Genomic DNA, 25,385 nt, shown 5'->3' on the forward strand with positions numbered 1-25,385 from the left:
TTTAAAAATCAGAGAAAAAATATGCTTTAAGATAGCGATATTTCACTTTTTAAAATCTCAACAAGAAGAACTTTTACCTCATGGAACTCTATATTGCTTTAAAATGCTGAGTGTTTTACTCTATTGAACAGCGAAGTTTCAAAGTAGAAGCAAAAGTTTCAAAGTAGAAGCAAACTCTACCTCCACAGAGGTGAAAAGAAACATGAAACCCTCCTTCCTCCCCTCCGCCCCTTTTCCATTCCCAGTGGACTCCTCTCTTCCTGCTCACTCCCTGGCTCTGATGCCCTCACTTTGCACCACAACATGTTGTTTCTCTCTTGTTTCTTGGTAAATATCAGGTTCCTTTCAAAGTAACTCAGCAAACATTCACCTCCTCACTCCTCAATGCCGGCTCCCAGCCAGGCCAGACACTAGCAAGTTTTACCTAACGCGGGGCTTCCTACTTCTGGGCTCCGCCTGGGGCTCCCAAACTAAGGGAGGAGCCCATCACAGGACACCACTGACAAAGGCCCTGCGCTCATCTCCTCCATGGCCCCCTGGACACCTGTCAGTTTGAATGCCTCTTCCAGGCATTCACTGGCCTGACCAGGCCACTATCATTTTGCTGTCAGAGGGATTCCTAACAGCTCCTCTACCTCCTGCTCACTAAGCTGTATTCCATCTCCACGCTCTAGCTGGAGCCATATTTCTTTTCATTTCTTTTTTAGAAGGGTTTTGCTATGTTTCCCAGGTCAGATTCAAACTTCTGGGCTCAAACGATCCTCCCCCCTCAGCCTCCAAGTAGCTGGGATTACAGGCGTGAGCCACCACTCCTCGGCTTAGAGCCATCTTTCTAAAATGGAATCTGAAGACATACTCACCCTGCTTAAAATCCCTCAACACCCCTCACCTCCACCGCCTTCTCTACCACTGCCGCTTTTAAGACAATTGCTTCTAAACGATTTAACTTGGCTGTGTGACTAGCCCTTCCTAGCTTCTCCAACCTCATATTACTTCTCATGTATTTATATATTTTTATATATATATACACACACACACAGACACACACACACATTTTGGAGACAGAGTCTCTCTGTCACCCAGGCTGAAGAGCAGTGGCACAATCTCAGCTCACTGCAACCTCTGCCTCTGGAGTTTGAGCAATTCTCCTGCCTCACCCTCCCAAGTAGCTGGGATTACAGGCACCCGCCACCACACCCAGCTAATTTTTGTATTTTTAGTAGATGGGGTTTCACCATGTTGGCCAAGCTGGTCTCAAACTCCTGACCTCAAGTGATCCACCCACCTCGGCCTCCCAAAGTGCTGGGATTATAGGCGTGAGTCACTGCGCCTGGCCCCTCATCTATTCATATATTTATTTACTCCATGAGTTTGGGTGGAGCACTTTCTATGTGTCAGGCACTGGGCTGGGTGCAAGGGGTAGAGCTCTGAAAGAGATGCACCCTGTTGGCATGGAAGCCAGTCTTCACTGCAGCTCTTTCTGTCCTTGTTACTCCAAGTGTGATCTGTTTCTTGTTGCTATCTGGAATTGCAGCATCGGCATCACCTGGAAGCAGAACCGCAGATCCTTTGCTAGACCCTCGGCATAGAAATACACATTTCCATTCACTGGTGAGTTCTTATGCATGTCAAAGTTGAAGAAGCATGGGTTTGTGTCTCTTGAACCCTCAGTGCTCTCTCTCTGCTGCAGCCCTCTTCACATGCATTCAGCCTGGGATACTCTTGGCCCTGATCTTTGTCTAACTCCCCTCTATCCTTCCAGTTTCTGCATGGCACTTAATGTCTGTTAGGAAGACTTCCTTCCCTGACCCCCTAAGTTGGAGTTGTGAGCCACCTATGTGGTGTCACCATCAAAGCACTTACGGCTCTGTTCCATGGATGCTGCCCCTTCCCCTACAGATGCTGTAAGAGCAGACATTGTGTCTGTCTCTTCATATTTGCATCCCTAGCAGCGAGCCTACTGTCTGCCATAGGGTTGTAGCTCAATAAAAAGCTATTGGAAAAAACACATACACAGAGAGAGAGAGAATCCAGTGCAACTGTATAATTTCCAGGCTTAACAAATAAGTTAAAGGTTCTTAATTCCTCAAGAGAGGGTGGGATTTGGAGGTAGTGGGCAGGTCCTAGGAAGAAAACATTATCTTCATCATTTCCTTAGTTTCATGGTTCATGTTGCATGTACAAGTTTAGCTTTGTCCAGAGCCCCTGCTGACCCACTAGGCATCTTTGTGTGAATTAGAAAGAGAAACTCCTTCCTCAGCACAGATGCAATTCCAGACCATGGTCCATGGAGAACTAAGCAAGGAAATCACAAGTTGATTTCCACTTCCCCCTAAGAGGGTATAGCCTGCACGACCTTATGTGTTAGCCCTGCCTTGTACCCACAATAAAACTAAGAATGGCCATGGAGCAAACAGTGGAAACTAGCCCTGGTGCTACATGACCTCGGATGAGGAATTAACTTTCAGTTGTGCCTATTTCACAGCGCTTAAAGAATCCACATTTTAAAATACAGTCATGCCTTACACAAAGTTTATTTTCTAAAGGTAAGAGCTAGGGTGAAAATTGTATATGATCATAATTACTCTTGAAAATGCTTTAATAGCACCCATAAAGTAGAGCCTGATGCCCAGGTTGATATGCCACTTTGGAGACTATCAATAAACCTACCACAAACTTCAGGAAGGGAAGAAATGCTGATTCTTTGGTCGGCCATCATTTGATCTAGTTGGTTTACCTGGGTAGTTCATGTCTACCTAAAGTACAGAACTTCAAATATCAGAATCAATCACTTTCAGCATAGTGAGATACTCATAATACAGGATCTTCAGCCTCAGAGACAGCTAGGAGAAGGCAGATTGCCCTGTCGCATCTCAGACTCACTCTGGGGCACATGCTCACTGAAACCAATGGCAAGTGAATCATTAGTGCTGCCAAAGTGGTAAACTTTTAACTTATTCCATTAGCTTATGACACATGTGCAGAACATGTCTTTCCGCTGTTGGTATGCTTCTGGTAAGAGCTGTTGCTTTGAGTTGAGTCGTGTTCCCCCATAGTGGAAACACTGGCATACAGCCCTCCACAGTCTTTCCCTTCGTTCCTTTCCTAGCTAATAGTGGGGTGGGAACTAGATCTGCCAGCAGAGGGAGTGAATTGGAGCAAGGCAACAAGTCCAGTGTGAAAGCTTTGGTAACAACCCTCTCGGGCTTGTGGATGGCCAGTGCTAATCTCTCAGACCAGTATCGGCACAGACTACCAAGCAAACAGTAATCTCAGTCACCTACTCCAATACCCCAGACCTGAAAAAAGTCCCAGCTGCTCCCAGATAAAAACAACACATGCCCTTTACTTTCCAGGGCAAAACATATCACTCAAACCTAAATGCCACCAAATTAAACAGTTATCCTCATGTGCCATAAGGACCACCCCAGAATTGTTCAATTCAATCAATTTCCTACCAGTCAATCCTACATATAAGGAACAGGACTTCTTACAAAACTAGTGTTTTTAAAAAACAGAAACAAACCACTATTAACACCCATGCAGCCTTGCTAGGCCCATATACCCTACTTTCCCTACTTCTAATACAGCTAATCTCCAACAGGAAACCTCCTAAGGGAAGAGCAAGTTTTATACTTCTGTATGGCTATTGACCTAAAACCTCATTAACATACTTTGTGGAAGTAATTGTAGCCACAAACAAATACAAATTAACAATGTATTGTTCTTAATACTGGGGACAAACTTTTATTTAGAAGCTCTTAATTAGGCACCCACTAATGTGCTAAGTGCTGTGGAAGATAGATACAAAGATGAACTGGACAGAATTTCTGTCCCATCTTGTCCCTCCCTTTTTAAAAAGTCTACAAGCGCCTTAAGCTAGCAACTCACCATATGTAAACCAGTAGGAAAAAACACTAACTCTTAGCAACAACAACATAGATGAATAAGTCTTAATTAGTGACAAGAACCTCATCAAATGTTCCTGTGAGAAACAGTGTAACTGATCACTCTGTATCATTCATCCCAACATACACAATGGCTTCAAGTAACAGCATTTACCTGATGGGAGAGAAGAAAAACCAAGACAGCAACACAGGAAGAGATGTTTTACTATTTCAAACACATAAAAAGATATAGTTCAGAATGGTCTCAATACTCACTGTTCTTCTTGTACATTAAAATTTCAAAGGAATTCATCTCATAGTTTTCAAATGTTTGCCGTACTTTTTCAATCGTGTCTTTATCAGTCAGCTCCCCATACATAAAACTGCAAACAACCAAAGAACTCAAGTTAGATTAACAAGTATTCATTATTCTACAACCATATGTTAAATATCTGTTCTATATTCAGCACTGTGCTATGTACTGTGGAACACACACACACACACAACGAAAACATTAACTAACTTAAAAAAATTTACTGATTCAACTCTGAATAAGACTTTTTCATTGCCTCCAAAAAACTAACAGTCTAATGAGAGATACACACCATAAAACAGTACATCAGAAAACAGTGGATTAGAGAACAGTGTGATCACTGCCACAATGGCAAGCACACATAATGAATTACAGAACACACAGAATAGGCACAGTGCACTCCCTGGTTGATCAGAGAATGCGTCCCAAAAGTAAGGACAATTAGGTCTAAGGGCAGGAAGGAGGGAAAATGGCTGAGAGAAAGAAGGAGAAAAACATTCCAAACAAAAGACAAGCAACTGCAAAGGCACAGAGGTGACAGTCAGATTAACTCCAGACCCTGATTATAGTTCATTTCAGTATGATTGAAATATAGACAATGAGAGGGAAATTTGCAACAGATAATATAGAGAAGTAAACAGAGGCAAGATCATGGAGGAGACCACGGCATTATAAGCCATGGGAAGTAATTTAATCTTTATCTTGAAAGCAATGGGAGCACACGGGAGGGTTTTAAGCAAAGGAGAAACATGATCAGATTTCATTTTAGAAATACAACTCTGGGAGACTTCCTGGTAAAGATGGCTGGGTAAGTTTAGACCATAGATTTTTTTCCTTTTCTAGTTCTCAGCAAAATAAATTCATTTATTTAAATGTACATGTAATGTGTTAGAGAAAACCTCAGAAGAGTTGAAGGTCTACCTACTAACACCAGTTCTCACCAGAAGCAAGAAAATCGCCAGGACTGTCTATTTACCTGGGCCCCACACTGAATCTGGTCTAAAAATTATGGTTTGTGCCTCTGGGAACAGGATATACTTCCAGTTAAGTGGAATAAATAATGGCACAGGAGACTAACAAAATGCCAGAGGAGGGGGGAAAAAACATCTTTCAATGGGGCTGGAATGTCCAGTTCTCTGACAAAGGCTGCCCATGGGCCCAGCAAGCATTTCCCCTACCCACCCCAGGCCTGCAGACTGCAATAACAAGAAAGAGCAGCAATGATCACTCCTCAAGTCAGGTAATGCACAAACTGGCATGGGTTCCTGAATGTTACTGTAAAGTCAATATAATCTAACCTTTTTTGATGACTTGAATCACAGAAACATAGAGTTTCAGAGCTACAAAGAACCTCAGAGGTTATCAAGTGCAATTTCTGATCTAAAATTGAACCACCAAGTCAAGCACTATGCTTAGCTTGATACTGGAACAACCCTGGGCTTACTACAGGCTTCCAAATTCTGGCACCCAATAAGAAAAGAGTCCTAGCTGTTGACTTTGTGAATTCTGTGTCACAGTTGTTATTTTATGTCCCTTCCCAGTCCTCTGAGGAATGTGATTATCTGTGGTTGTCCTTATGTACTCTGCTTTGGGGTTGTACTCTTCGTCTGTAAGCCAGGAAATGGAAAACTGAGCTTGTTGAATTACCTCTAGAAAGAAGAATAGATCAAGACTAATTGAGCCCTGCCTAAGAATAAGAGGATTTTTCCTCTTTCTCTTTGTGAATTAATTTTCTGTATAAGTGACCTCCATTTAAATGAAGTGATGGTATATATGCTAGCAATTTCCTTAACAAGGTAAAAGAAATCTCTGTAAAGTTGAATCTTCAAATAAATGAAGTGCCATAATTACACCCAGTTTTCATTCGTCTTATGTACTTTTTCAAGCTGTAGATTACCAGTAGTTCTAAGTGTCCTTTACCTGGATCTTAGATTGCAAATGCTTACAATGCACAAAATAAGTAAAAGAGACTCCTGAGCTATCAGGAACATAGCTAGCACAAAGGTATGTTTATTTATAGAGAAGGGATACCTTCGGGTAATTCAGTAAGTTGCTGAGAACTGTGCATAAAAAAAAAAGCTGGCTAAATTAGCAAGTTATTTTATCTGATTTCCTTAAAGTGTCTGATTATAGCCAATAAGAAGAAAGGTAAGGAAAGGCTGTTCAAGTCCCACTAAAAAGTGAAGCTACGTCTCTGAAATTGTTCTGATTATATATGTGCAGTACAGATAGAGATGTAGATGCAGATAAACAGATCTATAAATACTTTAGAGGATAACAGCACACAAAGAATATAAGATAATTCTATTATATTAAGAATTATAATTTCTAAACCCTTGAACAGTCAGGGGGAAAAATCTTCAATTTTCCATTTCTCAGTCCCCAAAATCTAAGATTTAAGAAAGTAGAAATATTTTCAAAACATTTGATACTTCCTTCTTATGAGCTCAGACATTTATTTTATTTTAGAAGACTGTTTTATTTTAAAATAATGTAAAGTGACATGGCTGACTTAGCAAGTAAAAATGCAACTTCTGAAAACAGAAGACTATGCTTGGTCAGACAGCTTTCTCCACTCTTCATAGATGAGTTTGTTTCTTCATTTGGCATGAATGATTCCACTTCATGCAAACACCACTGAAGACAGAAGACGGAAGAAGGCAGAGACTGAGAGGAGCCAAAAGGCTATGGTGGGCCAAGACCTTGCCAGGGCACAGCAGGGGAATGTCTGGCAGGATCCAGGCTGTATGTCTGGCTCAACACCTGGAAGATGCTTTAAAAGAGCTTTTCTAACACCACGGCCCAAGGACACTGCTTGGTTAGAAACCCTGTAAAAATATACCAGCTTCACTGTTAGTACAATTTGCTAAGAGTTCAGAGAGAGAGAGAGGTAATAGCATGAATTAGAAGGCAACAAAATATTGGTTCTCTCATCTTTTTCTGAAGTAAAAAAATCTGGCTGAGGCCAGGTGTGGGGGCTCATGCCTATAATCCAGCACTTTGGGAGGCCAAGGCGGGCAGATCACCTAAGGTCAGGAGTTCGAGACCAGCCTGGCCAACATGGTGAAACCCTGTCTCTACTAAAAATAAAAATAAAAATAAAAAATTAGCCGGGTGTGGTGGCACACGGCTGTAATCCCAGCTACTCAGGAGGCTGAATCAGGAGAATTGCTTGAACCCAGGAGGCAGAGGTTGCAGTGAGCCAAGATCACACCACTGCACTCCAGTCTGGGCAACAAAGCAAGAAGCCATCTCAAAACAAAAAAGAATTTTGACTGAAGAAAAGCTCTAGGAACAAGGCCCTTGTCTCCAACATTGTAGTTACTCTTCTAAAATGCTCACAAATTTTTAAAAATTGTTCTAATCATCTAAAATTTCATTTCACTGTATTTGAGCCTCTAACTTTCACATTTAATTTAATCTAAAATGCCATAACTTTTGAGTTCACATTTTATAGACAGAATGGTTTTCCTGAGTTCTTCTGGGTTTTCTCCCATCTTAGTGACTGCAAGTTTGTCAGTTGTGGGAACTATGTTTTATATCTGCTTTGATTTTCCCAGTACAGTACATGAACTAGAGATGATATGGCAATAAATTTTCCTCTGAATACACACTGAATGAGGTAAAGGCAATTCCCAAATGCAGTAAGCCACTTTCTTTTTCCAAAAGATACCATAATAGATTGTTCAGCAGAACAACCCCAAACATAAATACCTGCAGGTGCTGCTTTTTTGCATCACTTCTGCCCTGTGATAGCCAGAAAGCTTGCAAAATCCATCATTGCTGTACACAATAGGCCAGTCCACTATCTGAGCATTCCCCAACACAAAATTAGTATCTGTTAAAAAAAAAAAAAAAGGGAAAAAAGGGCACATGAGGCAACACATTAGTTGAGATTCAATGAGGACATAAATAATGTCAAGCAATCCAGATATTTCTGTTTCCCTCCAAAACAGAGACTTTTGAACAGGAATGTGGCCCTGTAAGGAATACAAAACAACATTGTTTTAGAAGTGAATATTTTGAATACAAGTGCTAACTTAGGTCACTGTACTCCAAAAACAAGTTAGAAAAGAAAGCGTACCTAACCAAACCAACGAATCCTGCAGAAATCCAGTGGATTCCCATGAGACATATTTAAGTCCTAATTTTTCATCCCAGTGAAGGTATACCAATAATACAGAGCAAGAGAGAGCCCAAAAGTAATTTATTCTGAGCTCTGTCCAGCATCTTAGCCTTTTCAGTCTTTTGGCCAGAGGCTAAAAATTTGCCTTCTTGACCCTAACTAGGATTTGCCCGACCTAGGGGGCATCTCAGGAAGGTACAGGAAGGAGGCTGAGCACTGCCTCATGGACACACATACCACCATGGAACCCTTCCCTTGGTAAGGAATAGTAACTAGACTCTCTTAATACTAGAGCTTTTAGAGGCTGATCAAGATGCCCACACAACAGGACCTTCTTGCTAATTTTGAAATTCTTGCTGATTTTGAAATGCAGCCACAGAGCTGTCTGTGTTTGGCCAGTTTAGTGTATTCTCACTACTTCCCACATTTTTGAAAATCAGTCATCAATACTTTTTATGCTCAGGAAATCAACTGTGCTTCCTTTCTTTTCAAGCATTTCAATTAAGCAAATAACATCCAGAACTTAAATGTAATCATTATTTAAGTTTGGCCCTTCCTTTCCACAGAAGACCCATGCACTTCCCCACCCTCCAAAAAAAGAAAGAATACAAACATCCTTCTTTAGTTGTAAACTGGAGAGGGTATTGTGTATGTATGTGTGTGTCTGTAGATACACATACTACATAGAGTGAAATAAGAGTGATATATTATATCATTATTTAATTGAAAGCATTTACAGTTTTTTCACAATATGGGTAGCCAACCCTTCAGATAGGCTTCTGCACTCTTCTTAGATGAGTTTATACTTGATTTGGCAGGCTTGGGAAAATGATTCCACTTCATACAGACACCACTGAAGACAAAAGACTTGGAAGAAGACAGCGTCTGAGGAGCTAAGGGTTGTGGTGAGCCATGATCTTACAGAGGAGGGTGAAGGAGGAGGAATTACTAAACATGGCAATCTATTATTGAGAATGCTTTGATCTATTTAAAAGGAACAGAAAACACAATATTTATGAGGTGAATCTATAAAGCTACTATTTTTATAAATATGCTTTCAATGAAAATCTACAACCAGTCCTTCCCTCCATCTGTCCCATATATACATAAATTGCTCTTGAGTGCCAACAGGTGCCAAGCACAATGCAAGACCCTGGAGGTCTCCAGATTGATAAGAAACAGTCCCTGCGCTCAAGGAACTTAGCAAGACAAATAGATATGTCCACAACTAACTAAAGAAACAGGTAAGAAAACAATGAACTCTGAGAGAGGTAAAGGGCTGTATCTTAGAGGGGATAATATTTGAATTTGCTCTAGTCTAAAAGGATGAGTAAGATTTATTTAAACTTTTTGAATGCCTAATATGTAACTGGCACAGATAATACAAAAACAATAGATATAGAAATTAAAATATGATCACTGTCTTCGTGAACTCAAGAGGGTGTGAGAGGAAGAGAACATTCCAGGCAGAGGATCCAGCGTGGGCAAAGGCATGGCAGCATGGAACACAGCGCAGGCTAGGGTAGACAAAAGGCAGCCAGGAAGAGTGGCAGGATAAGTAACTGGAGACTAGACTGGGAAGGGTCTTGAATGAATAAAGTCAGAGAGCTTTGATTTTATCCTAGGGGCAGAATAATCCTTCATATTGGTCTTCTCTCCCTGAATAAACTCAATTTCCTGAACTGAATAGCTTAGACTTAAAAGTAGTACAGTATTTACTAAATTCCTCCCAAGTGAACATGAAGCCTAGTCAGTTTGACTATCTCTTTTGTTAAATCCTGAAATAGTAGTTAATTTCCCTCAAAATACCTAGAGCAGGAGGAAAAACTGAGTATTCTTTATCATGGCTAATGCTCCACTGAGATTATCTATGCAGAAAGAGGGAAGAATAGCCAGTTATATATAACGGATTGACCATATGTGTTTATTTTCTTTTGTATACCAGACCCCAGTAAAATAAAAGTAAACAAATTAAAAATGCAAAAATCCACAAAAATGAAAATTACGTAAAAAAAGAATGAACAACAAAAATAAAATAACTGGGGAAGAAGGTGCAATATTATAGGAAACAGAGAAGAACTTTAAAAAAAAATCTAATTGGTATCCTTAGAGAGATTCAAGAAGTATTACATCCACAAAACAAAAACAGAATGCTATGTGGAAAAAATAATAAGGGAACAAGAACTCTTGTAAATTAAAAATGAATAGCAATTAAATATTGAACATGAATTTTAGAAGATACAATCTAACAGAAAGTAATACAGAAAGAGAAAGAGACAAGAAACACGGAGAAGAAAAAAAAAAAAAGACATGGAGGATCAATCCCAGAGGAAAAAACATGCACCTGAAGAGGAACAGCAGGAAGAACAACTTGAGAAAAGGCCAGAAGACATTCTTTTTAAAATTAAAACAATCAAATGTGAGTGTACAATGAAGATATTTTCACATATGCAAAGATTAGGGGAAATTATTTACCACATATTCTTTCTTTGGCAGTTACTTAAGTAAAATGAGGGAATAAAGCAAAAAGGAGGACAACATGGAAACCAGGAAAAAATAGCTCCAAATGTAGAAAGCAAGGAAGAGAGCTAGTAGATAGTATTCAACATGAAACAATTCAGAGACTAGAAGTTCCAAAAGAGAATTATCTACGGATAAAGGAGGTCAGGATTTGATGATATTCTTGATTATTTAGAACAACATTGTCAACAAAGGTATGGCAGGAAAGAGAATTAGAAACATCAAAGAAAACAAAAACCAAAATCTCATCATCACATCATTGTAAGAATAAGGTAAGCACCTTATTAATTTCCAATTTTAAAACCAATACATAATAAAGGATGAAATATTTAATTATCATAAGTATCTGAATGTAATCTCATTGATTCTGACACTAAAAATACAGATGATAAAAGTTTAGGGAGAGAAAAGAGAACAATGATGAAGAGAATAAGAGATGGTGTGTACAGCTGATTAAAAAATGGTATAAATATTTTACTTAAAGTTACAAAAATAAATAATAAGAGAGTAATATAATTATATTAGGAGGAGGGGTAGGGAGTAAGATTAAGTGAGCTAAAACCTCAACTAATTAACAGAAGTCAACAGATAATATCTAAAATGGATAATCTATAAATAGCTATAATGCATGTTATTTAGAGAGATGGCAGAAACTATAAGAAGAAAGCTAAAATTAGAAGACACGGCCTCTGGTGAGTAGGATGGGAGGAGGGACAAGGCATAGAATGGTTATTGACATTACATTACAAGCTCTTCTGCTTGATTTTTGTTAACATGAACTTACTGACTTTGATAAAAATAACTATGTACTTAATTTTAATTAATTTAATCTAAAAGATTAATTTATTGATCAAATTTTTTACTTACTGAAAAATGAGAGCAAGATAGATTTCAAGCTCCGGATATCACTGCAAGTGCTCGCAAAAGTGTTCTGATCACCTTTTAAAGTTATTCATCCTTCTGGAAGCATACCCTCAGTCCCTGGTGTGCATATTACAGCCCCATCTAAGAAAAACCAAGCCCACCGCCTCTGCCCAGCGGTCCCACCGTCTGGGAAGTGAGGGGCGCCTCTGCCCGGCCCCTACCCAGTCTAGGAAGTGAGGAGCCCCTCTGCCTGGCCGCCCCACCGTCTGGGAAGTGAGAACGACCTCTCCCTGGCCGCCGCACTCACTGGGAAATGAGGGGCGCCTCTGCCCGACCGCCGCCCCGTCTGGGAAGTGAGGAGTCCCTCTGCCCGACCGCCGCCCAGTCTGGGAAGTGAGGAGTCCCTCTGCCCGGCCCCCCCCTCCCACCGTCTGGGAAGTGAGGAGTCCCTCTGCCCGGCCCCCCCCCCCCCACCGTCTGGGAAGTGAGGAGTCCCTCTGCCCGGCCCCCCCCCGCCCCCACCGTCTGGGAAGTGAGGAGTCCCTCTGCCCGGCCCCCCCCCGCCCCCACCGTCTGGGAAGTGAGGAGTCCCTCTGCCCGGCCCCCCCCCCCCACCGTCTGGGAAGTGAGGAGTCCCTCTGCCCGGCCCCCCCCCGCCCCCACCGTCTGGGAAGTGAGGAGTCCCTCTGCCCGGCCCCCCCCCCACCGTCTGGGAAGTGAGGAGTCCCTCTGCCCGGCCCCCCCCCCACCGTCTGGGAAGTGAGGAGTCCCTCTGCCCGGCCCCCCCACCGTCAGGGAAGTGAGGAGTCCCTCTGCCCGGCCCCCCCACCGTCTGGGAAGTGAGGAGTCCCTCTGCCCGGCCCCCCCACCGTCTGGGAAGTGAGGAGTCCCTCTGCCCGGCCCCCCTACCGTCTGGGAAGTGAGGAGTCCCTCTGCCCGGCCCCCCTACCGTCTGGGAAGTGAGGAGCACCTCTGCCCGGCCTCCGCCCCGTCTGGGAAGTGAGAAGCACCTCTGCCCGGCCCCCCTACCGTCTGGGAAGTGAGAAGCACCTCTGCCCGGCCCCCCTACCGTCTGGGAAGTGAGGAGCACCTCTGCCCGGCCCCCCTACCGTCTGGGAAGTGAGGAGCACCTCTGCCCGGCCCCCCTACCGTCTGGGAAGTGAGAAGCACCTCTGCCCGGCCCCCCTACCGTCTGGGAAGTGAGGAGCACCTCTGCCCGGCCCCCCTACCGTCTGGGAAGTGAGGAGCACCTCTGCCCGGCCCCCCTACCGTCTGGGAAGTGAGGAGCACCTCTGCCCGGCCCCCCTACCGTCTGGGAAGTGAGGAGCACCTCTGCCCGGCCGCCGCCCCGTCTGGGAAGTGAGGAACCCCTCTGCCCAGGCACCTCACCGTCTGGGAAGTTAGAGCGCCTCTGCCCGGCCACTGCACCATCTGGGAAGTGAGGAGGGTCTCTGGCCTGCCGCCGCCCGGTCTGGGAAATGAGGAGCCCCTCACTGGCCGCTGCACTGTGAAGTGAGGAGCGACTCTGTGCCTGCCCCCCCTCCCCCGCCCCCCCACGCCCCTCACCCTGGTCTGGGAAGTGAAGAACCCCTCTGCCCGGCCGCCGCCCCGTCTGGGAAGTGAGGTGCCCCTCTGCCTGGCCGCTGCACTCTCTGGAAAGTAAGGAGCGCCTCTGCCCAGCCATCTCACCGTCTGGGAAATTGGAACGCCTCTGCCCGGTCTGGGAAGTGAGGAGAGTCTCTGGCCTGCCGCCGCCCCGTCTGGGAAGTGAGGAGGGCCTACGCTCGGCTGCCCCACCGTCTGGGAAGCAAGAAGTTCCTCTGCCCCGCCACTGTGCAACCCTCCAAGTATGAAGTAACAGCCTTGTGTGTGATCTTTCTGCCCTCCCCAAGTTTGCATTTTCGACATTAAAGTTTACTTTTTAATAAGAAGAAGAAAAAAAAAAAACAAGCCCACTAGCATCTTCTCTGACTTTAGTAAGGGAAACAGAAAAATAGGAAGTGCAGTAGGAATCGAATCATCAGCCTATCACCCACTCAGAAGATTCTCACCATAGAATTTAAAATTCCAAAATAGTGTCCTCTCACTGCTAACCCAAGCAAGCAATTACAGCTCTAGGGAGCAAGATTCCCTCGTCACTCCATGATAGAAGGTCTAGGAATTCCCTCTTTACCCAAGGAGTCAGAGAGAATGGAAAAAAGATTTCTAGTCCCAGCCACAAAGCCATTTGCCTCCAACAGTATACAAATTCTTCCCCCATCCCTGCCCCATTCCTAGCACGCACGTTCCCTTCTATTCTAAACCACAGATAATTGACCTGTAAATTACCTTCCAGAACACAATCTGTTTATAAGTTAGGGGCTACCCATACAAATGCCATAACACCACAAATATAATCTAAGGGACTAAGGGATTCCACAGAAGTGAGATTTTAGGTATTAATAATAATGGGTACCATTTATTGATAATTACTCTGTACCAGGTACTGTTTTAAGTACTTTACCGTGTATCATGGTGTTTTTCAATCTTTACATAAATCTTTGTGAAGTGATATTACTTTACTGAAGGAAGTCTCAGGGATTGCCTCATTTTACTCATGAGGAAACTGGGTCTCTGAGGATACACAATCACCATTTATACCAGGGTAAAGTTGGGATTTGAACCTAGGTCTGTGTGACTTCAAAATTTATGCTTTTAATCATTATATTACATAGTCTCCTTATGCCATTAGGTGCTAAAATCAGACCATTTCTATGAATACTGTTATTGTAGTCATATATTGTTATTCTGCTTCTGGTATACAATGATGCCCTCTGGAAATTTTGATGTGAGTAGAAGTCATTGTTCCAGTGCTGAATGCTTGGGTTCTCCTGTCTTTTCAATGTTTTGTCTCTTCTCTCACTTGAAGACTACCATCTTTTACTTCTTAAAACCTAGCGTGCTGGCCAGTTTCTGTAACAGTCCTGCTTCCATACAGTAGAAGAGGAGAAGGAACAGGAGAGAAGAGGGTAAACTTTGTGCCTGGCTCCCCATTTGACACTCAGGGGTGAGGAGGAACACCACACTGGGTGACCCAAAGCAGCTGCACAGGTAACTTGGCCATGTTACAGTCCTGAGCCTCCCTCAGTTCCCATGGAGTCTGGAAAGAATCCAGAAGTCCCCAACTGCCCGTGGCTGCTGAAGTTGAATAAGCGGATGATTATCACAGTGGAGCGAGCTGACCTTATAGCCAAGGGCTGTATGTTAACCTACCCAATCCTAGGATCAAATGGGGTGGGTGGGGGTGTTTGGGGGAGGACAGTGAGTCAGGCAAATATCAGATGTGAGCTGGAGGCCAGGAATAGCCTACATTAGATCAAGTCTCTCTCTCTCTCTCTCTCTCTCTCTCTCTCTCTCTCTCTCTCTTTCACACACACACACACACACAGAGAGAGAGAGAGAGAGAGAGAGAGAGAGAGAGAGAGAGAATATGTGTGTTGGATTGGGGCAGAGATACCAAGTTTTATTCCATCCAGGAGAGTGGAACGTAAGTTTGCCAGCTGTGGACTGGAGCCCCACATATCAGCCGCGCACCCAGTGACCAGCAGAGCAGGGACCATTGCCAGAGACTCAAGGAACAAGAGGGGAAAACTAGGGCTCTGCATCCAGGGCTCTGAGGCTCCAGAGGCTATGCAAGTGCCACTTGTTTCCACCCCACACACCATCTTAGAAGCAATGAGGTGGGTAGAAGTGGAATCTGAGTCCAGAAGAGACTGAGGTACCCAAAAGACTATTTAAACCAGAAGAGCTAGAGATACCACTTTAGAGTCCCCTCAACCACATTCCCTTTGCTATTCAGTAAGATGGGAGGGAAGAGCAAAGGGGAAGATTAGATCCGTTCAATAAAATAAAGAAATAAGCCTATGTATGTATGTCTGAGTGAATTTACCAGGATGCCTCTAGAAGTATGTCTGCCATAAGAATAAATAGGCTCAGAAAATGGGAATCTCCTGAATAAAGTACATAAATTCCAGTACGAGAACACTATGACAGCAACTTCGCTTAGCCAAGGCTTCTGAATTCCTCCAGGTGGTTGGCCGTATTCCCCATGGTTGAGAATGCCAAATAAGAGAGCTAAAGTGAAGCGACACAGAGTTTCTAGCCAAATGCACAGATGGGCATTCTACGTCCAAACATCAATGACTCTGGGATTATTTACTATTTTTCGCACTCAGTAAACAGAAACCTAATTTTAAGCTAAGCAAAACTTAATTAGCAAAGTAACCCACTGCTTGAATAAAATATCAAATAATATATAATATCCTATATAAATAAATGGAAATATATCCCATGTTCATGTACTGGAAGAATTAATAATTCTTTTGTGTGGGGGGGGGGAATGGGAGTTGGGTTTTTTGGTTTTTTTTTTTTGAGACAGGGTCTTGTTCTGTCGCCCAGGCTGGAGTGCAGTGGTGCAATCTCAGCTCACTGCAACCTCTGCATCCCAGGTTCAACCTCCACCTCCCAGATTCAAGCAATTCTCCTGCCTCAGCCTCCTGAGTAGCTGGGACTATAGGCACACATCACCATGACCAGCTGATTTTTGTATTTTTAGTAGAGACGGGGATTCACCATGTTGGTGAGGCAGGTCTCGAACTCCTGACCTCAAGTGATCCACCTGCCTTGGCCTCCCAAAGTGCTGGGATTACAGGCATGAGTCACTGCACCTAGCCAGAATTAATATTGTTAACATGTTCAGACTACCTGTGATGGTTAATAGTGAGTGTCAAATTGAGTGGATTTAATGATACAAAGCATTAATCCTTGGTGTGTCTGTGAGGGTGTTGCCAAAGGAGATTAACATTTGAGTCAGTGGGCTGAGGAAGGCAGACCCACCCTTCATCTGGTGGGCACCATCTAACCAGCTTCCAGCAAATATAAAGCAGGCAGAAAAACGTGAAAAAGCAAGACTGGTCTAGTCTTCCAGACTACATCTTTCTCCTGTGCTGGATGCTTCCTGCCCTTGAACATCGGTCTCCAAGTTCTTCAGTTTTGGGACTCGGACTGGCTCTCCTTGCTCCTCAGCTTGCGGACAGCCTATTTTGGGACCTTGTGATTGTGTAAGTTAATACTTCTATTAGTTAATATTAATATGTATATAAACCCGCCTTTATATACACACACACACACACACACACATCCTATTAGTCCTGTCCCTCCAGAGAACCCTAATACACTGCCCAAAATGATCTACAGATTAAATGCAATCCTTATCAGAATTCCAAGGACATTTCAGCCAGGCATGGTGGCTCACACCTGCAATCCCAACACTTGAAGAGGCCAAGGTGGGAGAATTGCTGGAGCTCAGGAGTTTGAGACCAGCCTGGGCACCACAGTCAGTGCTTGTCTCCAATAAAAACTTTTTAAAAATTAGCCAGGCACAATGACATGTGCCCATAGTCCCAGCTACTCGGGAGGCTGAGGTGGGAGGATCACTTGAGCAAAAGAGGTCAAGGCTGCAGTGAGCTATGAGCATGCCACTGCAACCCAGCCTGGGCAAGACAGCAAGACCCTGTCTCTATAAAAACAAACGAATCAATGACATTTTTCACATAAATAGAAAAAATATCCTAAAGTTTATATGGAATGCTAAACTCATTCAAAAACACCCTCTCAGAAACACTGAGAATAATGTTTGATTAAATATCTGGGTACCCCATGGCCCACTGATAAAATTAACTACCACAAACACCAAAGCCGAGGCTCTTAACAATATCACTTCTGCAACAGTCTTTAATGGAATCAGCAGAGCCACAGCTTGCAATTTTTCAGTGCCCTCACAGGCCCAATGGTACTCTGAGTTTGGGAGGATTGAGCACCATTTCAAAGCTCTATTTTGATAAAGAGTTTTTATGCAGGCAATACTTACCTTTCCACTCCTGGGGTTTCCACTGAGAGAAAAGACTGTCCACCCACCCCTAGATAGAAGTATTGGGGTGAATACTTTGGTCCGCCTTTTCATCCCCGCCACTTATACTTTCATAATCAGACTGACCAAACTCTCGGTAGCTACCTCAAGAGCAAGAGGAATCACTCTGTCTTGGCCTATGCCCCAGCCTGGTGGGGAAAGAGAGGGTTTGGGCTACTTGTCTCCTTATGGCACTCAGAATCTATAATACTTGTGACAGGCCCTGCCAGACCTGGGCTTAACTTCAGCTTCTCAGCCTAGGAGTAGGTCAGTAACTCATGGTCTAGAAGCCAGGGTGTAAGCTTGAGAAGGGAGACAAATGGCACCACTATCTTCTCTAATCCAATAATAGTAATAGAGCTGATTCTGTATTTTGACCCTCATTTGGCTCCTTCAGACAGTCTTCAATTGAGTAAAAATCTGAAGAGAATGAGAGTAAAATGGGCTCCAACACATTAATAAGCATCAAACCCCCAAGATTCCAAGGGTATTAAGAGGAACTCCTAGAACTGCTGAATCACACTGGTGAGACCCTTTATGAATACCTCCAGAGGAAGAGGAAATACGGCCACTTTTACAACACTGCTGATGCTGTGTAAGTCCTTTTCACTGTCCTTCTTTTTTACGTGTGTGGAAAAGACCAGACCGTTACACATCTCAGGTCCCCTACTCTATATTAGGTAGTACAGTCAAAGCCTCATTATAACCAGTTAAGATTATATTGGTAGCCCCCAATAAGCCCTGCCTCCTTGCATTCATGCCTTGTGTAGTTCTCTCCCGCTTGCATCTGGGCGGGCCTATGATTTGCTTCAATCAACAGAATGCAGTAGAGTTGGTGCTGTGCCCACTGCAGGCGTAAGCCTTAAGATCTGGTGACTTCTGCTGCTGTGCTCTTGGGAGCCCTGAAATTCCTTGTAAGAAGTTCGGCCATGCTACAGGAGAGGCCATAAGGAGACTGTGCAACCAGAGCCAACCTAGAGAGAAAGAGGTCCTGAGATTACATGGAGAAGAACCGAGGAATCTAGTCAACAATGAAAACCAATAGAAGAATGAGGGGTAAAAGACACTCTAGTAATCTACTCTTCCCCTTCCCCAGCAGTCCCTAGGCTTCCCAGAGCACAATTTGTGAGAAGAAAGGGGATGACAACAAGTTTAATTCTAGTCACAGTGTTGTCCCTAATGAGCTGTAGGTAAGTCACTTCAGCTCTATAGATCTGATGGGGGACAGGGTCAACTAAATCTCCATGCTTCTGGCAGCAATAAAATACGACTCTCTAAGTAATCAGATGCATAACAAAGAACAAATCAGATGATGCCCCGCAACCTGCAATCCATGCATCCATTTGGAGTAATCAAACCAGTCATCACCATGAAATATCACTTCTCTAAATGCTGGACTCTGTGCAGCCTGGATCACTTCAAAAACAGCAGAAACACCCTCTAAACTTAATACCCTTATTCCAGGTGAACCATGTTGTATCAGGCTTTTGCTCAGTGGAATTGTTTGGATTTGGGATATGATGTGATGTGCAGTATTAATATTAAAATGTACCATGTTGTCAAATGATTCAACAGTAGAAATAAATCACATATTGGTGGGTCCATTTATATATAGGGAAAATGCCTAAATGTGTCTTCGAAAACAAATATGCTATTGATGCACACACATACACACACACACGTATATGTACATATGTATCTTTTACAAGGAGAATGTGTAACTTCCAATCAGCCAATAGCCCATTCTGAAGCATCAAACCTGCCTCCAAATTTGTATTTTCTGAACTTATCAAGTCCTTCCTACATTGTTCAGTAAATATGTAGGTTCAACCTGGCTGCCTTTGACATGATTTATTCATTGGCTCTCATCTGAAAGTTCCCCTGCATCCCAGGTCTTTGATGCAAATTAGCCAGATTCTACTGCCGACTTCTGATGCCTTTTTACCCCCTAAGGGTCTATAGCTGCAAGAGTGTGTACAATTAAGTGTAAGGCTTCCTAAATTCAACCTTCCTCAGCCCACACAGTTTTCCTCTGGTTCATAGCATAAAACAAACATTCTCTAAAAATTTAAAAGACTCCCCTCCTCCCCTTACTGTATAAAGTTTCTCCAACTGATGAGGCATGAGCCAAACTACACTGCAGTAGTCAGAAGTGTCAAAATCATTCCAAGCCTACCATTTGCCCATAAAGCATAACACAGACATATTCTCAAGAGAAATTATTAAAAATCGCTTTTCATCAAAATTACCACAAATAACAAAGGAAAAACTAACTAAAGCAACGACTTAGAAAAGTGACTCAGTTTGGCAGTTACGCAGATAAAAGCTACATTCAGCAAGCAGTGCACACAAGTGTACTGTTCCCTGCCAACACTGGTTATTTGGAGGGCTACAGTAAATATTTCACAATACACGTCTAATAACTTGAGATATTTTAGTCAGAAGAGCACATGTCTTCCTGACATTTTAGAATTAGAATTATAGATTTCTAAGGATATCAGTACTCTTACAAAAAGGAAGTTTGAGGCCGGGTGCGGTGGCTCATGCCCAGCACTTTGGGAGGCCAAGGCGGGCGGATCACAAGGTCAGAAGATTGAGACCATGGTGAAACCCCATCTCCATTAAAAATACAAAAAATTAGGCAGGCGTGGTGGCAGGTGCCTGTAGTTCCAGCTACTCGGGAGGCTGAGGCAGGAGAATGGCATGAACCCAGGAGGTGGAGCTTGCAGTGAGCCGAGATCATGCCACTGCACTCCAGCCTGGGCGAGAGAGCGAGACTCCATCTCCAAAAAAAAAAAAAAAAAAAGCAAGTTTGAGTAAAAATATACTTTCCTTCTTTTAGAATAAAGAATTGAAAGATAATGATTGAGATAAATGAGAATAAGTGCTATGTATTTTTACTATATAAAGACCAGAAAACAATAGTTTGATTTACCCGAACCTAAATAAAATCCATACCAGAAATTACTTAAAAAAAAAAGACAGATCAAGGTTATTTAGGAGAATGGAGAGGATGGAATGAGAAACAAGAAATTAAATCAGTATGATATACCCAAATAAAACATCTAAAATCTTAACATCAGCAAAAGTCATCTTGTGGCTCTATTGTGATTTTCAACAATAAAGTCTCATGAAAATGACTCTTCTAAATTGTCAAAAGCCTAATCTTTGCACAAAACAAACTGAACTCTCAAGAGATTCAATAGTTATTTGCTTTCTCTGATTTTAATATCCTACAGAAATACATTTTTTATTAAGTCAGTAAATTACAATGGAGAGAGAGATTTCAATTTCAAAAGCAAACTCAAACACTTCATTTATTGGGTAGTTACCCCTAAGTACATGATATCAAAAGCATGACCTCCATCTTCATTCAGCATCAAATTAATTTTAAAACAATAAAAACAGATGAACCAGTTTCACAAGAAGTATGGAAGAGAATGAAAATGTGTTGAAATATAGAGACTTTTATTACTGAATGATATTTTACTTAAGAAATAAGAGATCAGTGATATCTTGAATTACTGTTAAGAAATATTTGTGTAATCAATTGTTTAAAAGTGTTTCAATAGATTAATCAATCTATTTAATGATTGATTCTATATATATATACACATATATATATATTTTTTGAGACAGAGTTTTGCTCTTGTCACCCAGGATAGAGTGCGATGGCACAATCCTGGCTCACTGCAACCTCTGTCTCCTGGGTTCAAGCAATTCTCCTGCCTCAGCCTCCTGACTAGCTAGAATTCCAGGTGTGTGCCACCATGCCCAGCTAACTTTTGTATTTTTAGTAGAGACAGGATTTCACCATGTTGGCCAGGCTGGTCTCGAACTCCTGACCTCAGCTGATCCACCTGCCTCAGCCTCCCAAAATGCTGGGATTACAGGTGTGAGCCACCGTGCCTGGCCCAATAGATTTTATTCTCATTTTTACAGTCTTAATAATTTCTTAATGCACATCTGTATATATTATAGACAATTTGAACAAAAAGTCTTAGACCATAATCGAATAACACAAAAACATTCACTCTCAGAACTCAAAAAAAGTGACGACTCAAAGTAAGCAACATAAAAATATTAATGAATGCTAGGAAAAGGGGGTTTTTTTGGTAAGTTGGCTTTACATTTGTCTCCTGTGTTATTTTAAGGAAGTCAAGTTGTCTCTGTTTGCAGATGACATGATTTTATATTTAGAAAACACCATCACATCAGCCCAAAAATTTCTTGAACTGATTAACAATTTAAGCAAAGTCTCAGGACACAAAATCAATGTGCAAAAATCACAAGCATTCCTTTACACCAACAATAGGCAAGCAGAAAGCCAAATCATGAATGAACTCCCATTCACAATCACTGCAAAGAGAATAAAATACCTAGGAATACAGCTAACAAGGGATATGAAGGACCTCTTTAAGGAGAACTACAAACCACTGCTCTGGGAAATAAGAGAGGACACAAACAAATGGAAAAAAATTCCATCCTCATGGATAGCAAGAATCAACATCATGAAAATGGCCATACTACCCAAAGTAATTTATAGATTCAATGCTATTCCCATCAAAATACCATTGACATTATTCACGGAATTAGAAAACACTATTTTAAATTTCATATAGAATCAAAGAAGACCCTATATAGCCAAGACAATGCTAAGCAAAAAGAACAAAACTAGCGGCATCACACTACCTGACTTCAAACTACACTACAAGGCTATAATAACCAAAACAGCATGGTACTGGTACCAAAACAGACATACAGACCAATGGAGCAGAACAGAGACCTCAGAAATAAAACCACACCATCTACAACCATCTGCTCTTTGACAAACCTGACAAAAACAAGCAATGAGGAGAGGATCTCCTATTCAGTAAATGGTGCTAGGAAAACTGGCTAGCCATATGCAGAAAACTGAAATCAGACTCCTTCCTTACACCTTATATAAAAATTAACTCAAGATAGATTAAAGACTTAAATGTAAAACCCAAAACCATAAAAACTCTAGAAGAAAACCTAAGTAATACCATTCAGGACATGGGCATGGGCAAAGACTTCATGACAAAAATGCCAAAAGCAATTGCAACAAAAGCCAAAATTGACAAATGGGATCTAATTAAACTAAAGAGCTTCTGCACAGCAAAAGAAACTATCATCAGAGTGAACAGACAGCCTACAGAATGGGAGAAAATTTTTGCAATCTACTCATCTGACAAAGGTCTAATATCCAGAATTTACAAGGAAATTAAACATATTTACAAGGGAAAAACAAACAACCCCATCAAAAAGTGGACAAAGAATATGAACAGACACTTCTCAAAATAAGACATTTATGTAGTCAACAAACATATGAAAAAAGCTCAACATCACTGATCATCAAAGAAATGCAAATCAAAACCACAATGAGATACCATCTCATATCAGTCAGAATGATGGTTATTAAACAGTCAGGAAACAATAGATGCTGGCCAGGCTGTGGAGAAACAGGAACGCTTTTACACCGTTGGTGGGAATGTAAACTAGTTCAACCATTGTGGAAGACAGTGTGGAGATTCCTCAAGGATCTAGAACCAGAAATACTATTTGACCCAGCAATCCCATTACTGGGTATATACCCAAAGAAATATAAATCATTCTACTATAAAGACACATGCACATGCATATTTATTGCAGCACTATTTACAATAGCAAAGACATGGAACCAACCAAAATGCCCATCAATGATAGACTGGATAAAGAAAATGTGGTACATATACACCATGGAATACTATCCAGCCATAAAAAGGAATGAGATCATGTCCTTTGCAGGGACATGAATGAAGCTGGAAGCCATCATCCTCAGCAAACTAACCTGGGGACAGAAAACCAAACACTGCATGTTCTCACTCATAAGTGGGAGTTGAACAATGAGAACACATGGACACAGAGAGGGGAACAACATATGCCAGGTCCTGTTGGGGGTGGGAGTAGAGGGGAGGGAGCTTAAAGAATGGGTCAGTAGGTGCTGCAAACCACCATGGCACATGTATACATATGTAACAAACCTGCACGTTCTGCATACATATCCCCTTTTTTTTTTTAGAAGAAATAAAGAAAAAAAAAGAAACATTAAAAAAAAAAAAAAAAAGACTTGAACAGGGTATAGCACCAGAGTGAATGGGAGGAATCTCAAAGCAGCTCTCTGTTTAATACAACAAATATTTGAGTAACTACTCTGTCCCAGGCATGGCAGGAGTGTAGGGGACACGCTTGTCCATTTTTAAGCAACGTCCAGTTTCCCTATCTGGCTTTATCTGCCCCACTCTACATATCACAAAATTCCATGTCCTACCCCCTCCACCCAGGCCCCAGTCACAGAAAACTAGGCCTGGAGTGGACCGCTGGCCAAACAACCAATAGTCAGGGCTGGACCAATGAGATTCTCTCCCCAGAACAAAACTCAGACAACTAAAGCTGAGAGATCCGTAGAGCTGAGCATGTATCTTTGACCACATGCATGCTGATGAGTAAATGGAGAAAAGTGGTCTTGAGAGAGAAACGGGGAGCTCAGATACACAGGGGAGCATATATGAGGCCATTTGAAGGGAGAACTGGACAGACAGAAAGACAGGCAGATGGGCAGAGATGGATAGATGGAGGCAGAGACAGCAGAGACAGACAGCAAAGAGACATGGACAGTGGCAGAGACAGCAAAAACAGAGACAGTGATGAAGACAGATGGTAGATGGTGACAGAAGGTGACACAGATTAAAGGTAGACAGTGGCAGAGACAGGCAGGAAGATAGACAGATGGAGAAAGGAGAGGAGACAGCGAGGGAATGAAGGGACATAGGGCATGGGGCAGAGGCCAGGCCCACGGAGTACAAAAGCATGAGCCGAGAGCAAGAGACCAATAATAGCAAGACCGAGAGAGTGAGCCGCGGGAGTGAAAGACCAGGAGAGGATAGGACATGAGAGACTGAGGGGAGAGAATAAGACCAAAGGCCAGAGAGAGATACAAAAAGAGAAGAAGAAAACCAGGAAACTGGAGATACGGTGTTACTAGACACACGTGAGAGGTACGGATTGGGAAGCTGGAGGGGAGGAGACATTTTAAATGAAGAAAAGACGTAGGAAAGCGGCCACTCAGTGAAGTCAGGCTGGAGCACAGTCCTGGAGTGCTCCAGCCAGGTGGGAAAGCGTAAAGGAGAATTTCATCTGACATGACAGTGACTAAAATTTAGGAGCCCTTTTTTCTTTAAAAAGTATCAGCTATCATTTCAAAATGGCAAATGCAGTATACACACTTATTTCCTCATTCTTGAATGATGAAAAAAGATGGAAATGGGACGTGAAAGTATTCTATCAAGCTTGTCGGTGACCAACTCACTGAACTGAAAAGCAACGGCAGGCACATACTGCCTTCTTCAGGCAGAACCCAGGTGTTTTTGTGTGTTGAAAGGAGTACCTAAGTGCACATCCCCTCACCAAATTCACCGCCATGACTGAATGGTCTGCACAAAATGTTAAGAAACCACTTTTGGTTCATGCCTGTAATCCCAGCACTTTGGGAGGCCGAGGCGGGCGGATCACAAGGTCAGAAGATCAAGACCATCCTGGCCAACACAATGAAACCCCATCTCTACTAAAATACGAAAAATTAGCTGGGCATGGTAGTAAGCACCTGTAGTCCCAGCTGCTCAGGAGACTAAGCCAGGGGAATTGCTTGAACTCGGGAGGCGGAGGTTT

General features: G+C 42.5%; 1 protein-coding gene and 1 pseudogene across 2 annotated transcripts in view; both read right to left on the bottom strand.

The window, feature by feature from the left end:
- The window catches only part of KCNH1 (potassium voltage-gated channel subfamily H member 1), a 453,746-nt gene that overhangs the window by 418,529 nt on the left and 9,832 nt on the right, over window positions 1-25,385 (bottom strand). For both annotated transcript variants that reach the window (XM_015116791.3, NM_001267017.1), the window contains 2 exon segments: window positions 7,915-8,038; window positions 4,164-4,270 (listed from right to left, as the gene is read on the bottom strand). In XM_015116791.3, coding sequence (XP_014972277.1) covers window positions 4,164-4,270; window positions 7,915-8,038 — 231 coding nt within the window.
- Window positions 11,799-25,139, bottom strand: LOC144338626 (uncharacterized; annotated as a pseudogene).

The sequence above is a fragment of the Macaca mulatta genome, chromosome 1 (genome assembly GCF_049350105.2).
Source record: "Macaca mulatta isolate MMU2019108-1 chromosome 1, T2T-MMU8v2.0, whole genome shotgun sequence".
Taxonomy (NCBI): Eukaryota; Metazoa; Chordata; class Mammalia; order Primates; family Cercopithecidae; genus Macaca; species Macaca mulatta.